At 43.1% G+C, this 23527-nt stretch overlaps 2 protein-coding genes across 19 annotated transcripts; one reads left to right on the forward strand and one right to left on the reverse strand.

Annotated features, from left to right (window-relative positions):
- Positions 1–2397: 2397 nt before the first annotated feature.
- LOC101778712 lies at positions 2398–4814 on the reverse strand. The gene is made up of 4 exons (XM_012843887.2): positions 4676–4814; positions 3696–4334; positions 3589–3614; positions 2398–2903 (listed from the first exon to the last, which is right to left on the reverse strand). Coding segments are annotated over exons 1-4 (669 nt in total). The 5' UTR covers positions 4679–4814; the 3' UTR covers positions 2398–2902.
- Positions 4815–5453: 639 nt separating this feature from the next.
- Positions 5454–23162, forward strand: LOC101779129. Of its 18 annotated transcripts, none has more exons than XM_022824122.1 (5): positions 5454–5921; positions 6061–6185; positions 6571–6666; positions 7569–7659; positions 22888–23162. In XM_022824122.1, the coding sequence occupies exons 1-5, from the start codon at positions 5889–5891 to the stop codon at positions 22921–22923; spliced, it is 381 nt and encodes a 126-aa protein (XP_022679857.1). In that variant the 5' UTR covers positions 5454–5888; the 3' UTR covers positions 22924–23162. The 18 variants fall into 18 exon arrangements, 3 of the variants coding, with proteins under 3 accessions (XP_022679857.1, XP_022679858.1, XP_022679856.1); XM_022824123.1 differs by lacking the exon at positions 22888–23162 and adding an exon at positions 10845–11441 and having other exon boundaries at positions 5455–5921; XR_002676366.1 differs by having other exon boundaries at positions 5459–5921; positions 6539–7362.
- The last annotated feature ends 365 nt before the right edge of the window (positions 23163–23527 follow it).

Consider the following 23527-nt stretch of genomic DNA (forward strand, 5'->3'; position numbering starts at 1 on the left):
GACGAGATTCAATTTAAGTGGGGTAGGTTGTTTGCAGAGTCCATGATTTGACAATATGGTGCTACAGTAACCATTCGCTAATGATGGATTAATTAGGCTTAATAGATTCGTCTCGCGATTTAGCCTAGAGGTTGTGCAATTAGTTTTGTAATTAGACTATGTTTAATACTCCTAATTAGTGTCCAAACATCCGATGTGACATGTGCTAAAATTTAGCACATGCCTCCCAAACACCCCCGAAGTGTGTTGCATGGTGCGATAGTATACTCGAACACTGAGTGGACTAGGCAAGAACACTTTAGTACCTTTCATCAATGTATGAAGATTGCGGTTTATGACCAGTTTTTATGTCCAACCAACATATTATAGAATTTCGGCGTCAAACGCTTCCCTTCGGAATTCCACGTAATGTGATAACACTACTATGTCCGTTTACCAATTTTACTCAACTGAATACTTCAACTCGCAAGCAAAACATAAGGTGATTCAAATCACCTGGAATTCGGTCAAGTAACCAAGAAATGATATGAAATAATCGGTCAAGCGATTTTTGTCAAGTCCAGGGGACAAATCAACAATTTTAAGCAACCTAAGTTAGAAATGGCGAGTTCCTCGCACTTAAATATAACAGCACCTTATTTTCCTACAACTCGTGTACATACATCACCATGTCGTTGCGTGATATCCAAATCATCAGAGTCAAACATGAGGGCAGGTTTACAGTGGATGAAATCAAATAACTAAACTGAATCGATCAAATAACCGATTTGAATCAATCATACAAGCTGAACGCGAAAAAGAGAAGCTCAAAGGTAAGCAGTTTCCTGGTCATCAGCGAAGGAATTCAAACATTTGACTCGATTATATGTACACAAACATTGTTAATTAATTAATTCCTTTTAGCCCTTGTTTACTTCACCCCCAACTTCCAACTTTGATACTATGCAAAAAGAAGATTCCCCATCACATCAAACTTGCGGTACATGCATGGAGTACTAAATGTAGATGAAATTAAAAACTAATTACACAGTTTTGTTGTACTTTGCGAGACGAATCTTTTGAGCCTAATTAGTCAATGTATGGACAATAATTCACAAATACAAACGAAACGCTACAGTGTGCTATAGTGCCAGCACAGTAATTTGGCGCCTCCCAATTTGGTCAAGTAAACAAGGCCTTAGCTAGCTAGGGAATTAGACTCAAAGCCTTTCATCAGAGGGCACGAAACTGTCAACACCTACTCCTTTGGAACAATGCTAAACTTCTTTTTTCCTAGAATACAATAATCCTGAGAAAGATAATAGGATATGAAAGGACGTTAAAAGGACAGCTGCGGTGAAGCCCACTCGTTACTGAGAAGCCACCGGGCAACAATAAAAGATTGAGACGGTGAATACTTGAGAAAAACATGCGTGCGTTTGGAAATGGACATGGTAATTAAGTGCAGGTACATGCTATGCTGTACTATTCCCTTAGGCTTAAAATTTAAATCGTCCTAGCCAGTTCCCCAAGAAAGTGACACCGGACTGTACTTTGGAGCAGCTGCACAACAATGGTCTGTCCGTATATACAATATATACAAACAAGCAAACTAGAAACTGAGAAAAATGACGCATGAAAATTGCTATTGTAATATTCGAATTGGACCGCAACCTTTGCTAAGAGACATACATAACAGAAAGAAGTCCAGATAATGTTAAACATTTTCTGAACTCGAAAGCGACACAATAAACAGCAACCTGAATAAACCCAACGCGAGCAAGCAAGCAATTTCAACACAAACGAAATTGGCTCACACAAGATAAATCTTAATACTAAACGATCACGATCACACTGACCAGTCAATGCTCGTGTGGTCAACATTCGTGTCGACATACACACAAGTCGACTCCAGTAGCACCGCCGAGAGCCGTCGGATCTCCGATCCGACGGTCCATAGCGCATACCCCTTGATCCTAGCTGACAGGGATTTGTTCAGCTACAGCTACGATTAGCAAACAACGGAGCAGCAATAGGATAGGATTTTTATTCAAGCCTTGGATGAGCAGCCAGTCGACCGGCCACATCAGCATCAGGGGTATCCCATCAGGCCACCACCTACCGCTGAATTGAACAGGACCACATTCTCAAGAGAAGGAAGCAGCCCCGAACGAAGCAGTTCCTCTGTCAGTGTGGGTCCCACGGGGGGGCTGCATGTTGATTGTTATACTATGTCCACAACAAGAACAAGCAATTCTTATATGTTGACAGAGAAACATGTCGGATACAGACCATAACAATTCTTATACTATGTCCACAACTACAACAAACACAATATTTGATCGAGAAACATGTTGGGGGCTGAGCGTAGTGTTAGGGTCATAACTTGGAATATGACCAACAAATAAAACCAACTTGGAAGGAATAAATGCTTGTTTATCTGTTACTGAATGTCAACAGTATTGCTGCCACGACAATGGACGAGTGAACTTCTGACAACAAATCCCAATGTCAACAGTATTGCTGTCGCGACAACAGACAAATGAACTTCTGACAACAAACCCGAAACTAATGGTGCTACGGCAATTTCAAACCGACCAGATTAGTCTGAATGAATCTCCAACTAAAAAGGAAGCCTAGTCAACCAAAGAAAGCCGTCACTGACCACATTATGACACATCATGTGAGCTGGGAATAGTTAATTTACTAATCAAAATCAGCGTTGATCTGCACCAGTCTACCACACAAAATTTCAACGGCTGGGCTATAAGTCCAACAGCACAAAGACGGGTCAAACCGGATTGCTTGGCACTCAGGTACATATCTAACTGTAGGATAAGAGCCAGAGTCAAAATTTCTTCAGAGAGCCCAAAAGTAATAGCACTTGGGTATATCAGCAGCGTGTCTTCCCTGTAGTCACCACTCTGAATCATAATATAGGCACAAATATCAGTAAAAGATTCGAGTGGACTATTTTTTTGTAAAAAAAGGAACAACTGGACCAAACACTAAACTTTTATTAGAGAACAGAGCCGTCCCCTAGCACAGGAAAAGGTGAGCAAAAAATAATTGCAAAATGCATCCATGGTAAGAATCCCTAATATCCAACGCTCCAAATTGTTTCTGCCTAGTAAAAACTTTCAGCATCTGGAAGACTGTAGAAATTCTAATAAAAAGAGCTACTACTAATAGAATGATATAAACAGCTACAGCCAACAATACCCAACAAGGACAGAGTTTAGTGACCTAATACAGCATCTATCTATATATACATAATGTCTATCTAACAAACTGCCACAGCAAAGTATCCGAGTTACAGTTGCTAACCTGTGGCCCAGCTAATCACGAGCAGGAGGTATAATAAAAAGTTGTTATGAGTACAAGACCTAAAGTATAGTGGATTTGTGAGATGAGGTTAGCAAGTTGCAGCTTTCTGACAATTAGACCAAAATAGAGGAAAATAACTGAATTCTATCACACCATATTTGCCAAATTAGAAGGCCATGAATAAATAACTAATATAATGAAACTTGAACATGAATGATATAGAACATGTCATTTCATGGTAATCACAAAGGAACTTTCAACTAGTTAGGAAGTTTTTATTACCATTTTGCCTTGTCCTCTAGGGCACGCTGCAAAAAAGTTTGAAAATCATCCTATTAGACCGTTAATTTCATTTTTAAAAAATGAATGAACAGAAAATGAACTTTTACCTTCCAATCATCGTTCTTCAGCATAGTCCTCAATTTGTTCTCCACGGTGGTGGCTTTCACACAAAACTTTACATGTGCGTCCACTTTCTCACCTGTTTTATCTGTGGTCATACAGTCATCTAGAACAAAGCCACAAACCCCTCCATCTTTGTGAAAAATAGGAGCTGTTGTCATTAGTTTTGTGTTATCATGATGGCATATATAGAGAAAATATCGATCGGGAACAAGAGTTCCATCATCTCTAGTTGATGCACAGGAAGGCCTTGCAATGCGGTCCCAGAACCTCTGAAATGATGCTGGGGGCTTTGGTACAATGCACAGCAATTCTGAATAATCAATCGGCTCATGACGAAACCATATAGCAGTGCTGGACGCATGTGCATTACTCGAATGTATGACTGTGAACTGCTTGTCCCCAACCAACCGTTTGGCCTCTTGCTTTGTACCATCAGAGAAGTGTACAACAAGCTTGCATTTTCTGGGTATGAATTCTGTTCGCGTAAGAATATAGGTGTCAATTGTAGTCTTGTGAATCACACAGCCCACACAGAACTGTGAACTTGGACCAGTAGGTTTCTCCACCATTACAACTGAGGAAGAGACATCCCCGCACAGCTGACGTCTAAACTCAGTATCAGCCTGCGGCCCAAATTAAAAAAAAAGCATACATTAAAGTTAAAAAGAGATATTGAGATATAAAAGATCCAAAAAAGCTACAAAGCTACCTCCTAATAAACACAAATTTGAAAAAAAAAATCAAGGGTCTGGTCATATTCAACTCAGGCTTCGATAATAAAATGAGAATAACTACATCTTTTACACCCTCATTAACCAGCACAGTTCAAATTTTTGGGGGCAATACAGAAAAGGAGAAATTCATGGTGATGAATTAATGGGTTGTAAGAACTCAGCAACGATCGGCTGCGGTTCAAATCCGGCATCGAGAAGGCGCCGGAAAAGAATAGGCAAACTATGCTTACCATGGTGAATGCGGCGCTTGGCGGACGCTGGCGCCCTTCGACCGCAGACAGCCGCCGCCCACTTCAACCGCAGAGCAGAGAAGGGAAAGGGTTGTTAGGGTTTTACGGGGCGGGAGAGGGACTTGACCAACTGGATCGCTCGGCCCAGTCGGCCGCCGCCCTTTTCTTTGACCGCAGGCCGCCGCCCTCGTCGACCTGAGAGCATAGAAAAGGGAAAGGCTTTGTTAGGGTTTTACGGAGCGGGATCGATTGTCGGCCCAGTCAGCCCGCCAATCTATCGTCGGCCCAGTCGGCCCGCCAACCCTTTTTTTTTTGTTGCTTTATTACGTTGTTTTCTAGTACATATTTTTTCTTCTTTTGGTTTAACTAGGCCTATGTCTACATGCTATGGGCTCACATCAACCCCCCTTGTTCCCGACCTGCCGCGGCCAACTTACGCGGGCCACGTCACTCCGAAATCGCGTCCGTTCGGCCGCGAACAATCCGGCGGCCCCGAGGTCGCTACCACGGCGCGCGGCTTCACGGGGAGCCCCTCGGTTCCCGGCATATCGGATCCGGGTTCGATGGAGGCACCCGGTGTACAGTAAACGCGTCCGTTTTTTTTGCGACGCGCTCCTGTGCTTCAGAAGCCCGCTCAACGCTTTGCGGGGAGCCCCGCCACCGTCCGCGCGCGGGCCGAGGTGTCCCGTCCCGAGGTGCGGGGTTTCAGCCCCTCAAAGGTTGCGCTGGACTGCTTCGTGGCCTTTTAACGGGTCTTTTTTTTTTTCCTCCCGAGGCTGTCCACGTCGCGCACGGCCTGAAGCGGTGGGAAAAAGGCCTCTCTCCGACTACCTCCCCTTCCCCGTCTCCTCCCTCTCCCAGATCCGCCTCCCTCTCCTCCTACTCCCTCAGGCATGGCGGCGCCCCTCACCGGCCCTCTACCGCCTCTCCCGTCCTCCTTACGCGCGCCCCTCACCGGCCGCCACCGCCGCGGCTTGCCCCGCGCCGCTCCCCACCGGCCACCGACGCGCCTTGCCCCCGCGTCGCCCCCGCACGGAGGGGTCCGGGTTTGCCGGCGCGGGCTTGGGCACCGGCGAGCACTCGTCGATGTCCACCATGGGCGCCGGAGCCCCAAGCCCCGCACGGGAACCTCTTCCCCGGCGGCGAGCAACCAACCGCTAAAGGAGGCGTGCCCATCCATCAGGTGGATGCCTCGCTTCCGCTTCGATTTCATATGGGGTTGCGTGCAGATTTGGGGTTCTCGGTGGTGAGTTCCCATCCTTGGAGGTGTTGAATCAAATATCTGCAGTTTATGATTTCAAGTGCCCGATTGAGAAATTAGCATCTGTCGGGTGAACAGTTTAACCAAAGATATCAAACGAATTCTAATTTGGTTAACTCTGCAGATGGGCTATGCAAAATTGGTGGCTTCTAATGCCAGCACATTGAATAACCAGATTTCCAGCCAAGCATGCAAAAACTTCTTATTCATGTACCCCTCTCCTATCTGGATCTCAAGCAAACCAAGGATGTAAGGATGTATCATTCTGTGCATTGTTTCTAGGAGGAGCCCTGTGCTCTGCTGTGGTTCCGCTTGATTTAGTTTAATCGGCTGTCACTATCTTCTGCCTGTGCCACTCGGTTTTTAGCCACTGCCTTTGGGTTACTGCAGCTCTGCAACAATGATTTGGTTCTGTTCTGCTGTCACTACCAATTGCAGCCTAAGCTCCTTGATTAACTGCTCGGCAGTGGCAGCCACTCTTGGACCTCTTTCATTTTTCTTTGTGGTTCAGTTTTTGCTCGTCTGATTTGAATTTCTCTACTTGCTGCTCAGCAACAGTAGCAACCTATTGGCTTTGACGTTCTGTACCATTTTGATTGCAGCAACAGCTTGGCTTTTTCTCTCTGATTTTCAGCCACGGTATCAGGTTGACCATGGCAGGCATGTTCAGCTATCAGCTTGTGCATGTAAGTAGCAAAGAAGCAGGGAGCGGCGAGGTTTCAAGTCTCAGGTAATGTCATTTGTGAAGTGTCATTTTCCTGCAGCAGTGTATATGGTAGTCTTTGTCGGCTTGTTATTTTCTCTATGTAATTCCTTGGTTGATCTTTTGATGGATGATTGGTTTAATAAATTTTAGTGAATGTTTGGCTTAATCAATTTACGTTATTATTTCTTCCTTGCATGTTAATCCCTTTGCTTGGTCATTACAACTTGGTTGGTTTAATTTGATATGCAGAGGCAATCAGTTCTTCCTGGATGTATAATCCATATTCATGTTGATTGCCAGTGAGTTATACTACTGGATCAGCTCTCCGATTTAAGATAATTTGAGATGCTAACTTATTCTATCTGCCTGGAGCAATCTGTTTGCTTCTTGCTTTACTTATGATTGGGATTTGGAGATGGTGCAAGGTGGAACCTTGGGAAGAGTTCATGACTTTCTGGGGAGTCGATGCTAATGTGTTGTGTTATAGCTGTGATTTTAAAGCCTTTGTGGGCTTAATTTTTACAGCCAAAAATATGCTTGCATTCATTCATCCTGGATGGGGAAACAATGTACTTGCACGCTTGGTTAATAAAGGAGCTTGTTCTTGAACACGGATAGTTGTTCCGCCGGCCGCTGGGTTTAGGAAGGCGCAAATTTGGCAGATTGGTCAACTAAAAGCCAGCAGTCAACACTATATACAGACATCTCTTGTGGTTTCAGGTACCAAAGGTATAATGTGAATTTTAGAATATAGTTATGCTGACTGCTTGAACTCTGTGCAAAGTTGTAGCTTAGCTCTCAAATGGAAATTTAAGTGCCTTGCCTTTGTTTACATTTTAGCTCCTGATTTGGCAAAGTCATTGCTTGCAACTGAACTTATTTGAACTGACGTTCTCTGGTGATTTGTTCTTTTTATGCCTTTCCAGATGGAGAAGGGAGTGCGAGCAGAGGATCAGCAGGTGCCGAGGTGCCAGGCACAGCTGGACTGACAGGCGACTGCCAGCACCGGAGCCTCCTGTAAGTCTTGCAATTTTAGTATCACTGGATGTAGACCTACTCAAATTAGGCATAGGCTCAACACACCAACAGTGCTATCATTTTTTAAATTCATCAAAGTCAAGAATACTTATGAATGATGAATGCACATTATTTCTACATCAGTGGAGTTGGAAAATAAGATAGACATTAAGAGGCCACCCCTACAGTGAGATGGAATATGCTCAATATGCATAGCTGAATGAACATCAAAACATAGTGTAGATTTAAAAAGTCAGATGTAGTGCTCGATCCATTTAAATTTTTTTTGATATCCTATGTCATTTCAGGCATGATTTTGCGGATGTAGTTGCAGATATAGATTGCATAAAAAAATATTGTTCCTACAGCCTTGAATAACAAAATTAAATGACCAAAGCAAGAAAATCTATTTGAGATATGAATCACTTAGTGTCCAGATTGATAGATTCAGAAAGCCAAAGGAAAATATAGTATCATCTTATACCACTCAGATTAATGGCTATCAAGGATGTGAGATCTGACAGAATATTCATGGCCAACATGGAGTATTGGGTTATTATTCTTCTTATATGAACTTCGTCAGGAAATGAATTTCTTTCCATGTTCAAACTTCTACAAAAGGGTATTTGTACTTGTTTGTAAGTTTCAGTGGAATTGCTCCCAGAAAATAGTTTAAATTTAATGATCCAAGTTTGAATGTGATGGGAAGTATGTTGTCATTTTATCTGGTGTTTGTGCCTACAATTAAATTTGAGCATTTGTTAATTAGTTGCACAGGAGATTTTCATTCTGAATTTGTGCCTACAAGTATGCAGAACTATTGTGCAAATAAAAAACCGAGACATATTTGCCATTGCTGGATGCTTTAAGATTCAATGTTGCAAAGACCAATTCTTGTGGGCTTAAGAATATGTAACAATATTACCAGAAAATTCATAAACACTTATGACAGGTCTACTGAAATCTGAATCTTACAGCATATCTCCTGTTAATTTTAAAAAACATAAGGAAAGGAGCCCAAAAGGCACAAGTGTTATACATAAACAAAATATAATAATAGAAAAAATGTGAAATGACACACAAGAAAAAGCAAAGACAAGAATTGATACCTAAACTGGTATGCTGGTCGGGATGCTGCAGCCACATTCTTCTTCAACTTCTTGGCCGCTGGCAGATCCTTTTGTAAGATTGTGTATAATGCATGGGATATATTGCATTGAGCCTCAAGAGTGAATATATAGGGGTACAAGACTGGGGGGGGGGGGGGGGCAAGAAAGCCTCCCCGAGATATTGGAACAGCTTAAATCCTGCTTATGGCCAAAATAAGCCGAAACCAGTAGCCAAACGGCGCATTTTTTTGCAGCTTATTCTGGCTGTGCTTCTCCCCACCACTCCCATTTGTACTAAAACGCCGAAGCTGGATCAAACCCGCTTCTTAGGGAAGCGATTTTTCCATTTTTGTGCAGCTCATTTGAGAAGCGCTTATGAAATAAGTAGTCTAACACCTTCTACTCGGTCTCCTTCCGGCAAGGGCGGGCTGCCCAGCACTTGCCACCTCCAATTGGTTGTTCCTACTCATCTTGGATCCATCAGGAATTGAGAAAATTGAAATAATCAATACCCACTGGGATAGGCAGTACTTTGAAAGAGAAGATTAATAAACATTTAGTCAGTAGTTTAATACCATGCAGCAGCTCAGGTGGTGAGAGTGAGCAAGCAAGCTCATAATGGACAAGCATGCATCGTTGTTGATCACCTAAACGGCCAGAGCTCCATAAGCTCTATGTACCACCTAAAAAAGAACTGAATCCACACAAATCATTCTTCAGCCAAAAACCTACAGCAACAAAACACCAGCCCCAAATCAAACAAAAAACACAGTTTACTGAAAACTAGAAATGCAAGCGCGGCTTTGCTGCGCCTACATTGGATTGGACAACTGTAGAATTCAGTATGTGTCTCTCGATTGAGGTGCAACATTTGAGAATTGAATAGTGATTATTTGTAATAAGTATGCTGATTTTGGCTAATGCTACCATATCAGAAGTAGCTTTTAGCATATTTGAAGTGGGCCTTTTCTCGTTGCCTTATATCTTCATGGCAAGATAAGATCCAAGATACATCATGTATTTAGAAGGGATTGGAAAATCCTAAAAGGATTTTAAAAGTAATATCGACATATTTATATTTAAACCTCTAAGGAAACAAATCCTTCATAGACATAACATGAATTGCTTGCACCATCAAAGACAGTCGATGCTTCAAGCTCAGGACATGATGGAATGGAAATTTGCTTGGTCAATAAAACATTGATGGTGTTTACTTGAAATTAGACATGTCAATGAGACACAGAAGGCATATTTGCAGAAACCAAGATAGCAAGCTTAGGAATTTTCTGATTTTGTCCAGAACCTGAGGAAGAAAATCGACTTTCCCCTCGACTATAAAGAGATGACAACCACTCTTCCAAATAACAAATTCGGTGGTTCTTGTATACACATTTGTAAATTGATTGTTTATATACAATTGGGATATCGTAGTATATACAAATAAACATGCTTTTACTGTCTAGAGGAGGAAAAATGTGCATTATAACAATCTTAGTAGGGCGTAGGGCACACCTTCCTGAGCATTCGTATTCAAAATCTGGAGAACAGAAGCTCTGTGGCATTTAGTGCATGAATTGAACCACCAAGACTGATATGAATTATGCAACATGGATTGATATCATCATCTGAGGTTCAGTAAATATAATGAACAAAAATGTTATTTTGATGATAGAAATGAAAAATTGTTTGGCAGAAAGGCACTTCGCAAGTAATGCATTCGTAAAATTGCACAGCTGACTGGTAAAAGCTAAAAATGGTTAACTATCCAACGAAACTACATTAGTATGCCATTTAATTTGTTAGTAACTACAGCTGTACAGAAAGCAATGGATTTACCTGTGAAGGTGCTCAATTCATTGTTATTCAGATCAGAGACGATGGAGTGGTTGTGAAAAGTACACTTTTATGTATTTGTTGATATATAGCAATATAGCATCAGGTTGTTGCCTGTTCCTAGTCAAATTGTCGATCAAATATGCATAAGATTGAGACTACGCACACACACAACTCATCTACTAAGGTTATGGACTCAAACAATCTATTAAGCCAAATTCGTACGGTCGTATGGACGACCAGGATTGAAGTCACACCGTCGGCAGCCCAGCCACGCGACAAGATGATGGTGGCTGAAGAGAGAGGAGAGATGGTGAGGCAGCTACGGAGACACTTCTGAGTGATGGCAAGTCTCAAGAAAGAATAATGTTACTATAGAGGTCCTTCCTCATGTGAACATCACACTTCATGATAGAGTTGCAGGTGGTCTAATGGATTCCAGGTGATTACATACTATAGAGGTCCTTCCTCATGTGAACATCACACTTCATGATAGAGTTGCAGGTGGTCTAATGGATTCCAGGTGATTACATACCACGGAAAGAAGGCTGGAAGGGGAACTGACCTCAGCACATCTGAACATCTCTGCCCCAATGGTGATCAAGTGTCCATAAGGAAACTTATAGCTGTTCTCCGCAGAGGAGCTGGTCATCACCTAGATGGATTGGCTCTTTTGGATCCATGCCCCCATGCATCTGAAACTCCCTGTAAGTTTCCGAAACCAATTTAGGTCGGTTTACCTGTTTCTATTGCCAGAAACAATTGTGTCAACAGATTATATAATCGGAATACTTGTGATGATTTGTTAATACTTAATACCTATAGCCTATTATCTGTCAAGCAGGTGGCGCTTTGCTTTTTCTATTGCAAGTTACCACAGGAAGCAGCATGTGATAATAAAAGATAGCTAAAAATGCCAATTTGGTTAGCCAATTGGTGAACATGAAGATTTCATTTGACAATAAATGTTAGCGTTCCAATTGAGTGAATTTCACCATAGGTCCTTTAACTATTCCTGAGGTCTCATCTATGTCCATGAAGTTTCAAAGTGGTCATCTAGGACCACAATCTAATAAAGAGTGTCTGTGGAGGTCCATGATCATCCATGGAGGCACCTTTTGCCTACGTGGTGATGCCAGCATGGCAACAAGTTGTAAAAAAGACCCCTCCATCTTTCATTTCTCACTATGTCAGTGCTCGCGTTGCCAATTACCGCGGATGAGTACGAGAGAGTGAGAAATGAAAGATAGGTCTTTTTCACAACTTGTTGCCATGCTGGCATCGCCACATAGCCAGAAGGTGCCTCCGTGGACGTCTGTGGACCTCTACAATCATTCTAATGTTTCCGTGGACGTCCGTGGACCTCTACAATCATTCTTTATTAGATCGTGGACCTAGATAACTGCTTTAAAACTTTATGGATCTAGATGAGATCTCGGGAATAATTAAAGGTCCTACAGTGAAATTCACTCATTCCAATTTATGCATGGCAAAGCAGTTTACTATCAGTAACCTGTTAGAACAGAGGAACATCAGATACAGTTCACTTGAGCAAAGATCAAATCCAAATTATGCATCCGCAGTCTTGAAAAGGATGTGGGAGCGGCTAAATATACTGAAAACTTGCGAAATTTTAGAGTTGAGAAGGCTAAAAGTTATGCTAATCTCCTTTGCTTTGTCTAGAGAAAAATATAAAGCAAAATGGAACTGCGAGAAGTCTTGTGGATTTTCAATCAAGTCAGTGTGTAACTACTTGTGCAGTTCTGAGTATGGCTTTCCATACAAAATGGTCTTGAAAGCTAAACTTCCACTGAAATTAAAAATTTTATGTGGTTGAAGGCTGATATCATGTAATGCAATTCTAACAAAAGACAATTTGATTAAAAGAAATAGCGAGGACATGAACCTTGTGCCTTGTACAAAGAAGGAACTAAACAGCATTTCCATGAGTTAGCTATTATAAATCTTTTGGAATATATTTTCTACTCAGGACCATAGTTTGCTTGTATCTCTGAAAGGCCAATTAGATATTATTTTGTATAGGATAATTGGTTTTGCTACTCATCGTGCTATCTGAAGATGTCTTTTTCCTGCAACAATGGAAGAACATGCCAGACTTCAAAAACTTGTTCCAAATAATAGTTTTGCAAAACTGAAGACATGGTATGCGCAAGTAATTGATTCAGCAATTGATACGAAACAGATCTCATTACAGCAAGGAAAAGTCAGGAGCACTGGTACTATAAGGGGCACTTCAGCAAGTAAATAGTAGGAGCATCATTTCTAGATTATGTAGAATAATGAGATGAAATGATTTTATTACAGTAATAAAACCTATAAACCATACTGCAAACTATCAAGAGGGAACTATATTGCTAAGTAAGGGCACACTACGATCCGCAAGCAACCTGGATGAAATAGATGGTTGCAGCACAACTTTTAAGCACGACCATTGGTCTCTCCAAGTTGCAGGACAACTTTTTATCTCAAGCCATTGGTCCCATTGGTCTCTGCAAGTTGCAGGAATTTAATTTGGAAGCTCTTAGTTCAGTCGATGGAGAAGTTTCAGATGCGACACTACATATTTTAATAAGAATTAATTATTGTCGCAAGCATACGACTCATAATGAAATAAAGAAATAGGAGCATCGTGTGTTCAATTTTTCCAAAGAACAGAAAGAGTAAGAACTTATTATTAAATATATAGAACATAGATGGAAGACAATAAAAATCAACTCATCTGATCTTAGGTAGATATTATTTCATATAGTTTTTTGAGAGTAGGGTACACAGAGAGTGCCACTAGTTTACAATGTTACGAAAGTACTTACTCCACAACAGGATACTCCACAACAGGATAGAGTTAGCTGCTTCAACTCACACAACTGATGCTTCCATAACGCAAAATCAGCAGCCACAGCAAGAAAGATGTGGTTTCATAGGCACGACAGAGTTGTTAAAAGACTAGGTCATCTCGGACCTTCCAGTTGTGTTCCATAGCAAGGTGGTGATGATCGGTGAGCAGACGTGGCAGTCCTCCACTTTAGAAGGTTATGTAACCCTAGTGGACGCGCAACAAGTCAAGGTACGGCACAGCACCGGGCCATCCATCGGTCTTGAGGCACCTAACGTGGGGGCATTGTAGCAGGAGATGTTCCTGGTCTTTATGCACACAACATAGTATGCACATCGAAGCAGGATCGATTTTAGTTAGCTTGAATATGGATTACAAGTACCAAAAGGCATAGTCAAAGGAAAGGATAGGGAGCATGTGGCCGTAGCGTCGCTTTTACCCAAGGGAGGAAAGAGGCATCAATACATGGGCTGCTGAGTGCTGAGCATGGCGTCGAAGAAAGTCGCGACCAGGAACTTAAAGACCGAATTGGTGGCTGACTTTTTCGGTGGGACTTTCGGTTTTCGTCAGGGTACTTCGGTTCAGTTTTCGGTCATCGGTTAATTATGCTCATCCCATCAGTTTCTGCCACGCTAGTTGAAAGGTACAACTTCTTTGATGGGTCGAATACTTGCTTTGGGCTTGCAGAATGAATTAGTACAGCCTGGTTTGTTGGGTCGGCCATTTTATTCAGCCGAAACTAAGATAAATGACACAAGACCTGAAAAAAAGAAAGCGATAAATGACAGATTTGTGCCGTTGTTGTACAGATGGTTTATGCAGCGCTCTCACGAGTCCCAGTAGGTTACGCTAATTAACTGGAGGATCTGGTAAGCCAATCAGCCTTAGATAGCAGTAAGTCTTGTAACTTAGGTGGTTTTACCACGCAACATGGCTCATGCGTGACTGAGTGGGAGTAGGTTATGCGAATTTGTAACGACCAACCGGTCAGCCGCGCGTGCCTCGAGACCCAGTCTGCCTTAGATGGTAGCAAGCCATCTCCTCGGTGTGCATGGGTTACACCGTCTGCGTATTTGTGGGCGTTGCCTGCCTCGCTCATGTTTAGCTCCCCCTTGTCGGCATCGTCCTCTATGGCTGGTGGCCCTGGCACCACGGCCTCATGGTTGGCCACCTCTTCGTCATTTGCCCGCACAAGCTAGCTCAGTTCGTGGGCAACGGCAACGGCGATCACTTGCAGTGCTACGCTGGGGTCGTAGGTCTCACTCCGGCTCTGGTAGCAAGCAACAACATACTCCGCGGTGCACGCCACGCTAGTATGGCCCTCCTCCGTAGAGCTGTCACACCCGGTTTTAAAGGTAAAACCATATGCAAGAATCACATGTGGGTTAGGATCAAGTTACACACATGCGACGACTTTAGTGAATATCAAAGACAATGCCATGACGTAAAGAGAGTATATAATTATTACATGACCAAACCAAATAGCAAAAAGAGTATTTATTATCGCAGCAGATCTCCATCGAAGAATTGACTGGGGAACACATACGCCTAGAACTCCTCAAAATCTTGAAGAACCTCCTCAAAGTTGACCGGTTCTGAGTAATGATTTTAGCAAAGGTGAGTACACTTATGGTTGGTATTCAGCAAGCATGAGAAATGTGCAGTGTAAGGCCAATCAAGTATAGGCTATGATTTAATAGTAATTTAGTATTTTAATTGGTTGGTTAAGTTTTATTAGCATTTACTAACATTACACATGAACATAAATAAAGATAACAGAAATAAATAGCAACAATTTAGTTCAACTTCTGATAATTTAATCATGTGAGGGTCCAGGCCGCTCTTGACTGTGAGCATGGCTAATCGATCAGTTTTACACTCTACATAGGTTGCACATCTTTACCCACAAGTCGTGTAAAAGTTGAAAAGAACTTTAGACCCAACCATGCTGTTTCGGGCTAGGTACAATATCACACTTCTGAGATGTGATTGCATAGGGATGCTACGAGGCCTTTACAAAGATTTCCTAGTAAGTGGTAACCCGCTAAGATTTCAGGTTGAAGCAGAGCATAAACCTCTCTTAAGACTGTGAAGCTACCATAGAGCAGATCAGTCTGAGGGTCGGGTTATACCCCATCAACACCTCCCCTCTTAGGGCAAGATTACCTTAGACTAAACTCTCTAATTAATTAGCCAAGACTATAGCCATATAGTTCTTGTGGTTGTACTATTTTCCCATGTGGTTCTCCATGTTCCACTTAAGCAGGGTGATCTTGTATTAATGAAAGGTATAGTATAAATAAAACAAGTTTAATTATTAAGTTTATTAATTCCACCATAACCAAGTTGAGCAACTAAGCATAAACTACCCAACATTAAAATAAACCTAGGTTGATCAAGGCATAGGGAATAAAAACTAGGCACACCTTAAATAGGACCCATCATGTTTAGGAATTTAATGTGCATAACATTTGTGTTTTGAATATGAAAGTAAAAGTTTCATAGGATCAAGTTGTGATCAAGGGCATGTCTTGCCTTCTTGGACTTCTAAATGTTGACCTTCGAATCCCTCGAACTGCGATCCTTCTAAATGCATCACACGAGCACATACAAGCAAACAAATAAATAAAATAAGAAAATAGTAAACCAAATAGTAGCAACAGAGAAAACAAGATCATAAATTAATCTATACGTTAAGACAAATTCATAGACTCAAGAAACACTTAAAACGGATCTGGATATGCACTAAACAAGGTGCAGGGGCTTGCTGGCAATGTTTTAAAACTTCCAGGGGCTAAGCTTAAAGGAGCCAAGGGCTAAAACATAAATGCATATATAAACTGAAGGTTTAATACGCAAAAGAGCAAGGCTAGGAACAGCTACATACAGAGATTCAGGAAGGTCAGGAACAAGTGCTACACCCTGGTCTTGACCGACGTCTTGTTGGCTGATATCGCCTTCCAAGGACTCCTGCCACACATCAAGGAGAAATATGCTTCCCAAGAGTTCGAGAGTTTGAGCCAAATCGTTCACCGACTATCCGGCCAGAAAGTGCACCCCTTCGACCAATGAAGAAATTTCCAGAAGAAGGTGGCATATGGAAGGGTTCGAATTGGAAGAAGAGGCAGAAATCGGCCTGGCAGAATGGGTAAAAGGGAAGAAGCTAATATCATGCCCGTCGGGAAAAAGGAGCTCGAGACATTCGGTTTCGACATGTCAAAGGCCGACAAAATCTTTGACTTGCTGCTTCAAGAGGGACAGATCAAACTCTCGCCTTACCACATGATTCCGTCGGCCGAACATCTCAAAAAAGATGATGTATTGCAAATGGTGCAATGCCACATCTCACAACACCAATGAGTGCAAGATCTTCCGTCAACAGATATAGTCGGCTATTGAGCAAGAGAGACTCAAATTCAAAGTCCCAGCAAAACCGGGGAAGCCGATGAAGATCGATCAGCACCCCTTCCCTGCTAACATGGTCGACGTGGGAAGAAACGCGCTCCAAACCAAAGTGCTGATGTCAGAATCGGCCAGAAGGAGCAGTGCAGTGGACCCTAGAAACTAGACCTCGGCCGAGGATGTCAAAGGAAAAGGAGGGATGGATAACGAAGGTGAAGGATCAGAAAGACTACGTCGGCCTGTCACTTCTCAAGACTTACTCAGCAAGTACCAGCGGTAGCGGGAAGATTCAAGATGCCAGAGGAGATGATGCGCCGACACGAAGATCACTGGAGGTGCCTGTTTTTCATTCACTATTGGGAAAATAACCTCAGATTACCATCGGTCGATAACTGCCCCGAGTGCAACGGACAGTATCGCAGTAGCCGTCCGTTCAATAGATCACGCTCCAGGGATCGAGGACTAGAGCCGATCAGCAGAAATAGGCACGAGCAAGGAGATTGACGCGTTTTAGTGCGTGATCAGCTGGGGGGCAGAGTTGACCAGCGTAATCGGCTGGGGGGCAGGACCAGCGCACATGATCGGCTGGGAGAAATGGCCGACTCAAGAGTCTCATATGAGAACCCCGGGGCGAGAGCCAGACTGGGAACATGCAAAACCGCCTAAAAACCAGTAAATCCCAAATGGTGCCCAGACGGCTTGACTAAGTCCCGGAAACGGAGAGTCCAATGTTTACACCAATGGGAGCAACAAGAAGAAGAACAAAGGCAAGCGGTAGACAAGAATTGGGACAGGTCCCGAGTTTGGCGCCCCAAAAGAAAAACCGATGAAGGGGACAACGATCACGATTCGGCAGCTGACGTCAACATGGTATTCATCTTGTCGATGGAATTCATGGCTCCCGCCGACTGTGACGACGCAGCAGAGATAGAGGAACAGATGGCACAGCTGGCTCTGGAGCCAATGACCGCCACTTTTGAGAAACCCAAAGACAAAAAATGCTAGCATCTCAAGGCTCTATTCTTCAAAGGACACGTCAATGGACGACCAGTCGCTAAGTTGTTGGTGGATGGAGGCGCTGCTATGAACATCATGCCATATGCTATGTTCCGCAAACTGAGCAAAGGTGAAGAAGATCTAACCAAGACGGATATGATGCTCAAAGATTTTGAAGGCAACGTATCTCCGGCCCGGGGGCACTCTGCGTCGACCTCACCATCGGCAGTAAGACCCTACCCACTACTTTATTATTAATGGCAAATGGTCCTATAACATGTTGCTCAGGCGAGATTGGATCCACGCAAATTGCTGCATCCCGTCTACAATGCACCAATGCCTCGTCCAGTGGGTCGGCAACAACATCGAAGTAGTCACCGCCGATTCCGCCTATAGCGATGCCGCGGCTGACGTGCAATAGTGGAGCTGCGGACACGTCAGATGCTTATCTGGCAGGACTTGGGACACCGATTTTCTGAAGGTGTCCGATTTTGGTTTACAGCCGATCCAAGCAGTCGGTTCTGAAAAATTAAATTAAATGGATCAGTTCATTCGAGAAGATGGGAAGCTTGGGCACGGGTTTACGTTGGCCAATTCATTGGAGATGGTGGACCTTGGAGACGGCAAGCCAAGGCCGACGTATATTAGTGCCAAGTTAGACCCCGAGTATAAGCGTGAGTTAACAAGTCTGTTAAGAGAATTTAAACATTGCTTTGCTTGGGAGTATCATGAGATGCCTGGTCTAGACCTGTCCATTGTCGAACACTGGTTGCCTATAAAACCAGGGTATCGGCCGTATCAGCAGTCTGCACGGCGTTGTAATCCTAAAATTTTACCTGACATAAAGGCCAAGATTACAAGATTGATTGAAGCAGGATTTATTCGGCAGTGAAGCAGGATTTATTCGGCAATGTCGTTGTGCTGAGTGGATTTCCAATATTGTGCCCGTATACAAGAAAAATGGAAAACTACGTGTGTGCATTGACTTCAGGAATTTTGATCAGGCTACGCCGATGGATGAATATCCGATGCCGACGGCTGATGTTTTAATAGACGCTGCCGCAGGACACAAAGTCATCAGTTTCATGGATGGTAATGCTGGGTATAATCAGATATTAATGGCCGAAGAAGATATTTTGAAGATGGCTTTCAGATGCCCTGGCCATCTCGGTTTGTTCGAGTGGGTGGTAATGACTTTTGGTTTGAAAAATGCTGGAGCTACATATCAACGGGCTATGAATTATATATTCCACAAGCTTATCGGTGTCCTGGTGGAAATCTTCATCGATGATGTCATGGTCAAGTCAAAGGGGCACCAAGAGCATCTAGCCGATTTGCGAAAAGTATTGGAATGCACGAGGAAGCACGGGTTGAAAAAGAATCCTAACAAATGTGCCTTCGGCGTTTCGGCCGGCCAATTTCTGGGCTTCATGGTCCACGAGCGCGGAATTGAAATCTATCAGAAGATTATAGCCGCCATCAACAAGGTTATAGCCCCATAGGATAAGACCGAGCTACAGTCCTTAATTGGCAAGGTTAGCTTCATCCGGCGATTCATATCTAACTTGTCGGGGCGAATTCAAGCTTTCACCCCTTTGTTGAAAATAAAACTCGAGCAAGAAGTTGTATGGGGTGAGGAACAACAGAAAGAATTAGACAACATCAAACAGTACTTGGTCTCGCCACCAGTATTGGTTCCTCCGCAGGCTGACAAGCCGTTCAAACTGTACCTGTCGGCCGATGAGAGGGCTATTGGGTCAGCGCTGGTCCAGGAGTTTGAAGGGAAAGAAAGAGTGATCTATTATGTCAGCAGAAGACTTCTGGACACCGAAACAAGATATCCACCGGTAGAACGGCTGTGCCTCTGTCTATATTTTTCTTGTACCAAACTCAGGCACTATCTGTTATCAGCAGAATGTGTGGTTGTGTGCAAAGATGATGTTGTCAAGTACATGTTATCATTGCCGATTTTGAAAGGGAGGATTGGAAAGTGGATTCTGGCTCTCTCAGAGTTCGACTTGAGGTTTGAGTCGGCCAAGATCTCAAAATCATGGTGCAACAATGGGCAGAGGAAGAAGACAAAGAACGTGAGAGATTCAGCTCTCATCGCAATCGCGGTCGTGATAACAATAACAACAATCATGAACAAGACAGAAACCGCAACAATGATACTCGAAACAACTACTCGGGTAATCAGAACCGCAAGCGCAAACTTGACAACACTGTCACGGCTATATCCAACTCAAGCAAGAAAGGGTCACACAAATGCAATGACGGGCCCTCCTTCACCGAGTTACTCAAGAAACAATGCCCATGGCAGCCAAACAGCAAACACTCGGCGATTTATTGCTACAGCATGCACCGAGTAATGCAAGAACTACCCGCACCACCACCTTCTGAAGACATTGGTCAGAAGAAGGACAATGGTAAAGGCAAAGTCAATGAAGCTGACGAGGGTGAAGGTGAGTTCCAAGCTGCCTCTAAGATGGTCCAAGCAGTCCAATAAGCTGCCTCTAAGACGGTCTAAGACTTCCGTCATCTTTGGTGGAATCCCAGGTACCGCGTCCAAGCGGTCCAATAAGCTAGTACATAGAGAGATTATGACTATCAAGCCAGCAGCTCCCACACCACTCAAATGGTCTGAGCTACCCATAACTTTCAGTAGAAAGGACCAATGGACAAGTTTCTCAGAACCATGCCGATTCCCTCTAGTACTCGATCCTGTCGTCGCAGGGTCAAGACTTACTAAAGTACTTATCGATGGCGGAAGTGGACCCAACGTCATTTTCGCCAAAACACTAAGGAAAATGTGCCTCGACATCACTGACATGCTCACTCCAACGGACTCACCATTTTACAGAATTGTCCCAGGAAATGCTGCCATACCTCTAGGACAAGTCGTCCTACCAGTCACTTTCGGCACCAAGGAACATCACCGAACCGAGTACATCAGGTTTGATGTTGCTGACTTCGAAACTTCTTACCACTCTATACTCAGAAGACCAGCCCTGGCCAAGTTTATGGCTATACCACACTACGTCTACCTAGTACTCAAGATGCCAGGACCTAAGGGCGAGTTGACACTACGTGGAGATTTAAGGCGATCATACGAGTGTGACATAGAAGCTGTAGAAATCGCAGCGACTTCTCAAGCACCCAATCCCATGCAACAGGTCTTCACAGCTTCAAAGAAACTCAGCCCCACAGAACTCGAGATCCTAGAAAACGAGTCGGGATCAACGAATGTTACTGAAAAATGGTTTTGGACATGTTACTGATGTTTTTTCCCCGTAGTTTTTTATTTTGTGTGTAAGCTCATAAATGCTCCATAAATCACACAAAAATGGTAAAAATGTACATCCACCTCTGTTAGAACACTTGTGTCATGCTTGTTCTAGATATGAATGTTGTGGCACTAGTTTAGGTGCTGAACACATTGGTTTAAGGCAAACCTTGTAATGCTAAGTGTGATCTTGTTATTTGCTCTATAAATGGAAGAAAATAGATAAAAATGCAAGATCACTTTTGTTAGGTTCTTGATGCCTCTGTTTAACTAGGAAAAATGCTAGCTTCTAGTTGCTACATGTTTTGCCTTGCTCAAATAAATGCATGTAGTTAAATACACGTAAAATATGATGTTTTGAGTTGTTTAAAAATTCAGAAACATGATAACTTTCCAAGTGAGTTTTGAGCAACCCTTAAGTAACCCCCCTTCTTTGTGAAGTCTAAGTTTCTAAAACCTTATATGTGTACACAATCACCATCAATCAAACCCAGTGTTTAAAACATGAAAGCACTTTAATTCACAAAGAACTCAGTTTGAATCTTGACTTGGGTTACATGTTAAACTCACACTTTGCAAAATCTTAAGAATACATCTTGCTCGTGAAATCGTGAAACTTGAATTTTGCATATGCATCTCATGTAGAAGCGATTCTCGCAAATGGAACTTACAAGTTGCTGCCGACAGCCAACGAAGGATCGCTGAGCTGCATCACGTCGAGGCTGAGCAAGACCTAAGCCAAGCTTCCAACGAGATCCTTACTAATGTAGAACAGGAAGGCAAGGCCCGGAGCATAACCCTAATTCATAGTTCATGCAATATCTATGCTACTTATGTTTGTGCATTTAAGTTCATAGGAGTTTCTTGAAACCTTAGTTGCATGATCTCAGGTACCTATGTTTGAACACTAGTATGATATCCCGAGTAGTTGCAATGCTAAATAGGACTCGGTAAAAGTCGAGTAATTTCTTGTCACTCACAAGTTATAGGAGTTGCCTGTTTCTTGTGCTGGAACCATAAGGACGACAGGTGGGGCCAGGCTTTTGGTTTTGAATTGGTGGATTGCCCCATCTATCTAGCGATAAATGTGCTAAGGTTGAAATGTGATGGTCATTGTGGTCAAGTATTTGAAAGTACTAAGCACATACTGAGTATGGGATCGGGAAACCTACTACCTGATTGAACCAGTGTGGACCTTTTCCCTACTCTCTCTGGAACTGGGTTCCCTTGGTGCATCATGTGGGTACAAGTGCAGCCTTGGTACGGCGTCATTCCGGGACCATTGGGGCATTGTATCCAAGGGAAGTGGGATCTAGACAAACATCATGCATTGACAGGAACCGCGGATATATGTGAACCCGTCGCGGTAGTAGCATATGTCGTGTGTTTAGATCCACCTTGCAAGGTTAAGAAACTCGATTCGAATCATCTACTTCTCACAGTTTAGAACTGCTTGATCACTATGCTGCACTGAGTAAGAAGAGGAACAAATGTTGATTAAAATGGATGTTTGATTAATTTTGCTTGTTTCACCATGCTTGCTTAGTATAGGTGCTTACCTAGAATGGATAATCAACTAGAACCTGATACTAAAACTTGAAAGTAAGGATCCACTTTAGATGCTTTTGGCAAAACAAACCCCTTAGCCAAAAGGCCTTGCATGTCTAGGAGTCGGTGGAGTAGATACCACCTGACGGGTAAGTCTTGCGGAGTATTAGTATACTCAGCCTTTCTTGTGGCTATGTTTTCAGGTAATGTTGTTGTGCATGACTTGGTTGCTAGTGTGACTTGGCCGACCCAACTCCCTCCGGGTTGGACGGTCAAGTGGGACCCATCCTCGGTCGGCGAGGATTGCGGTAGCTGATATCATGGCCGGCTTCACCATGATGTTTCTGCTTCAACGTTTAGTTGCCATCCTTTTTCCACTGCTTAAACTTTGAACAATTTACTTTACGCACTTTTTGAACTCTTGTGGTGTAATAAATTGAAGTTGAACCTAAGTTAATCTACGTGGAATGTTGTAATCTCTGGAACTCACCTTCATGTGAGTATGCTTAACTTCGATCCTAAACAAGTGGTTTATCGGGTGAAACCGACGGAATTGTTGGAGGTATGCCCTAGAGGCAATCATAGAGATGATGATATTCCATTTGTATCCATCATTTGTATATTGTGTTCATTGAATATCCATTAAAGGCTACTTGAATTGATTTGGCTTTTAATTACTTGAGATGTCACATGCGCCGCATCGCGGTTGGGTATAGGAGCGCCATAGTCGCGATCGTACTCGGCGTGGTGACGAAGCTCATACTCATCGCGCTCGTTGTGGTGTTTATTTAGGTTGGCGCGAATGTCACGGTTCTAGCGAAGCTCATGCAGGTCATCTCGAAG

Source organism: Setaria italica, chromosome II, assembly GCF_000263155.2.
Source record: "Setaria italica strain Yugu1 chromosome II, Setaria_italica_v2.0, whole genome shotgun sequence".
Taxonomy (NCBI): Eukaryota; Viridiplantae; Streptophyta; class Magnoliopsida; order Poales; family Poaceae; genus Setaria; species Setaria italica.

Excerpts from the sequence above, each read along its gene's own strand:
- LOC101778712 (XM_012843887.2), bottom strand. Across the intron at positions 3,615-3,695 it reads TGAAGAACGATGATTGGAAG|CGTGCCCTAGAGGACAAGGC; the intron begins GTAAAAGTTCAT and ends ACTTTTTTGCAG.
- LOC101779129 (XM_022824121.1), top strand. The coding sequence starts at position 5,889 with ATGGGGTTGCGTGCAGATTTGGGGTTCTCGGTG. Across the intron at positions 5,922-6,060 it reads CAGATTTGGGGTTCTCGGTG|ATGGGCTATGCAAAATTGGT; the intron begins GTGAGTTCCCAT and ends TTAACTCTGCAG. Across the intron at positions 6,667-7,568 it reads GGCGAGGTTTCAAGTCTCAG|ATGGAGAAGGGAGTGCGAGC; the intron begins GTAATGTCATTT and ends ATGCCTTTCCAG.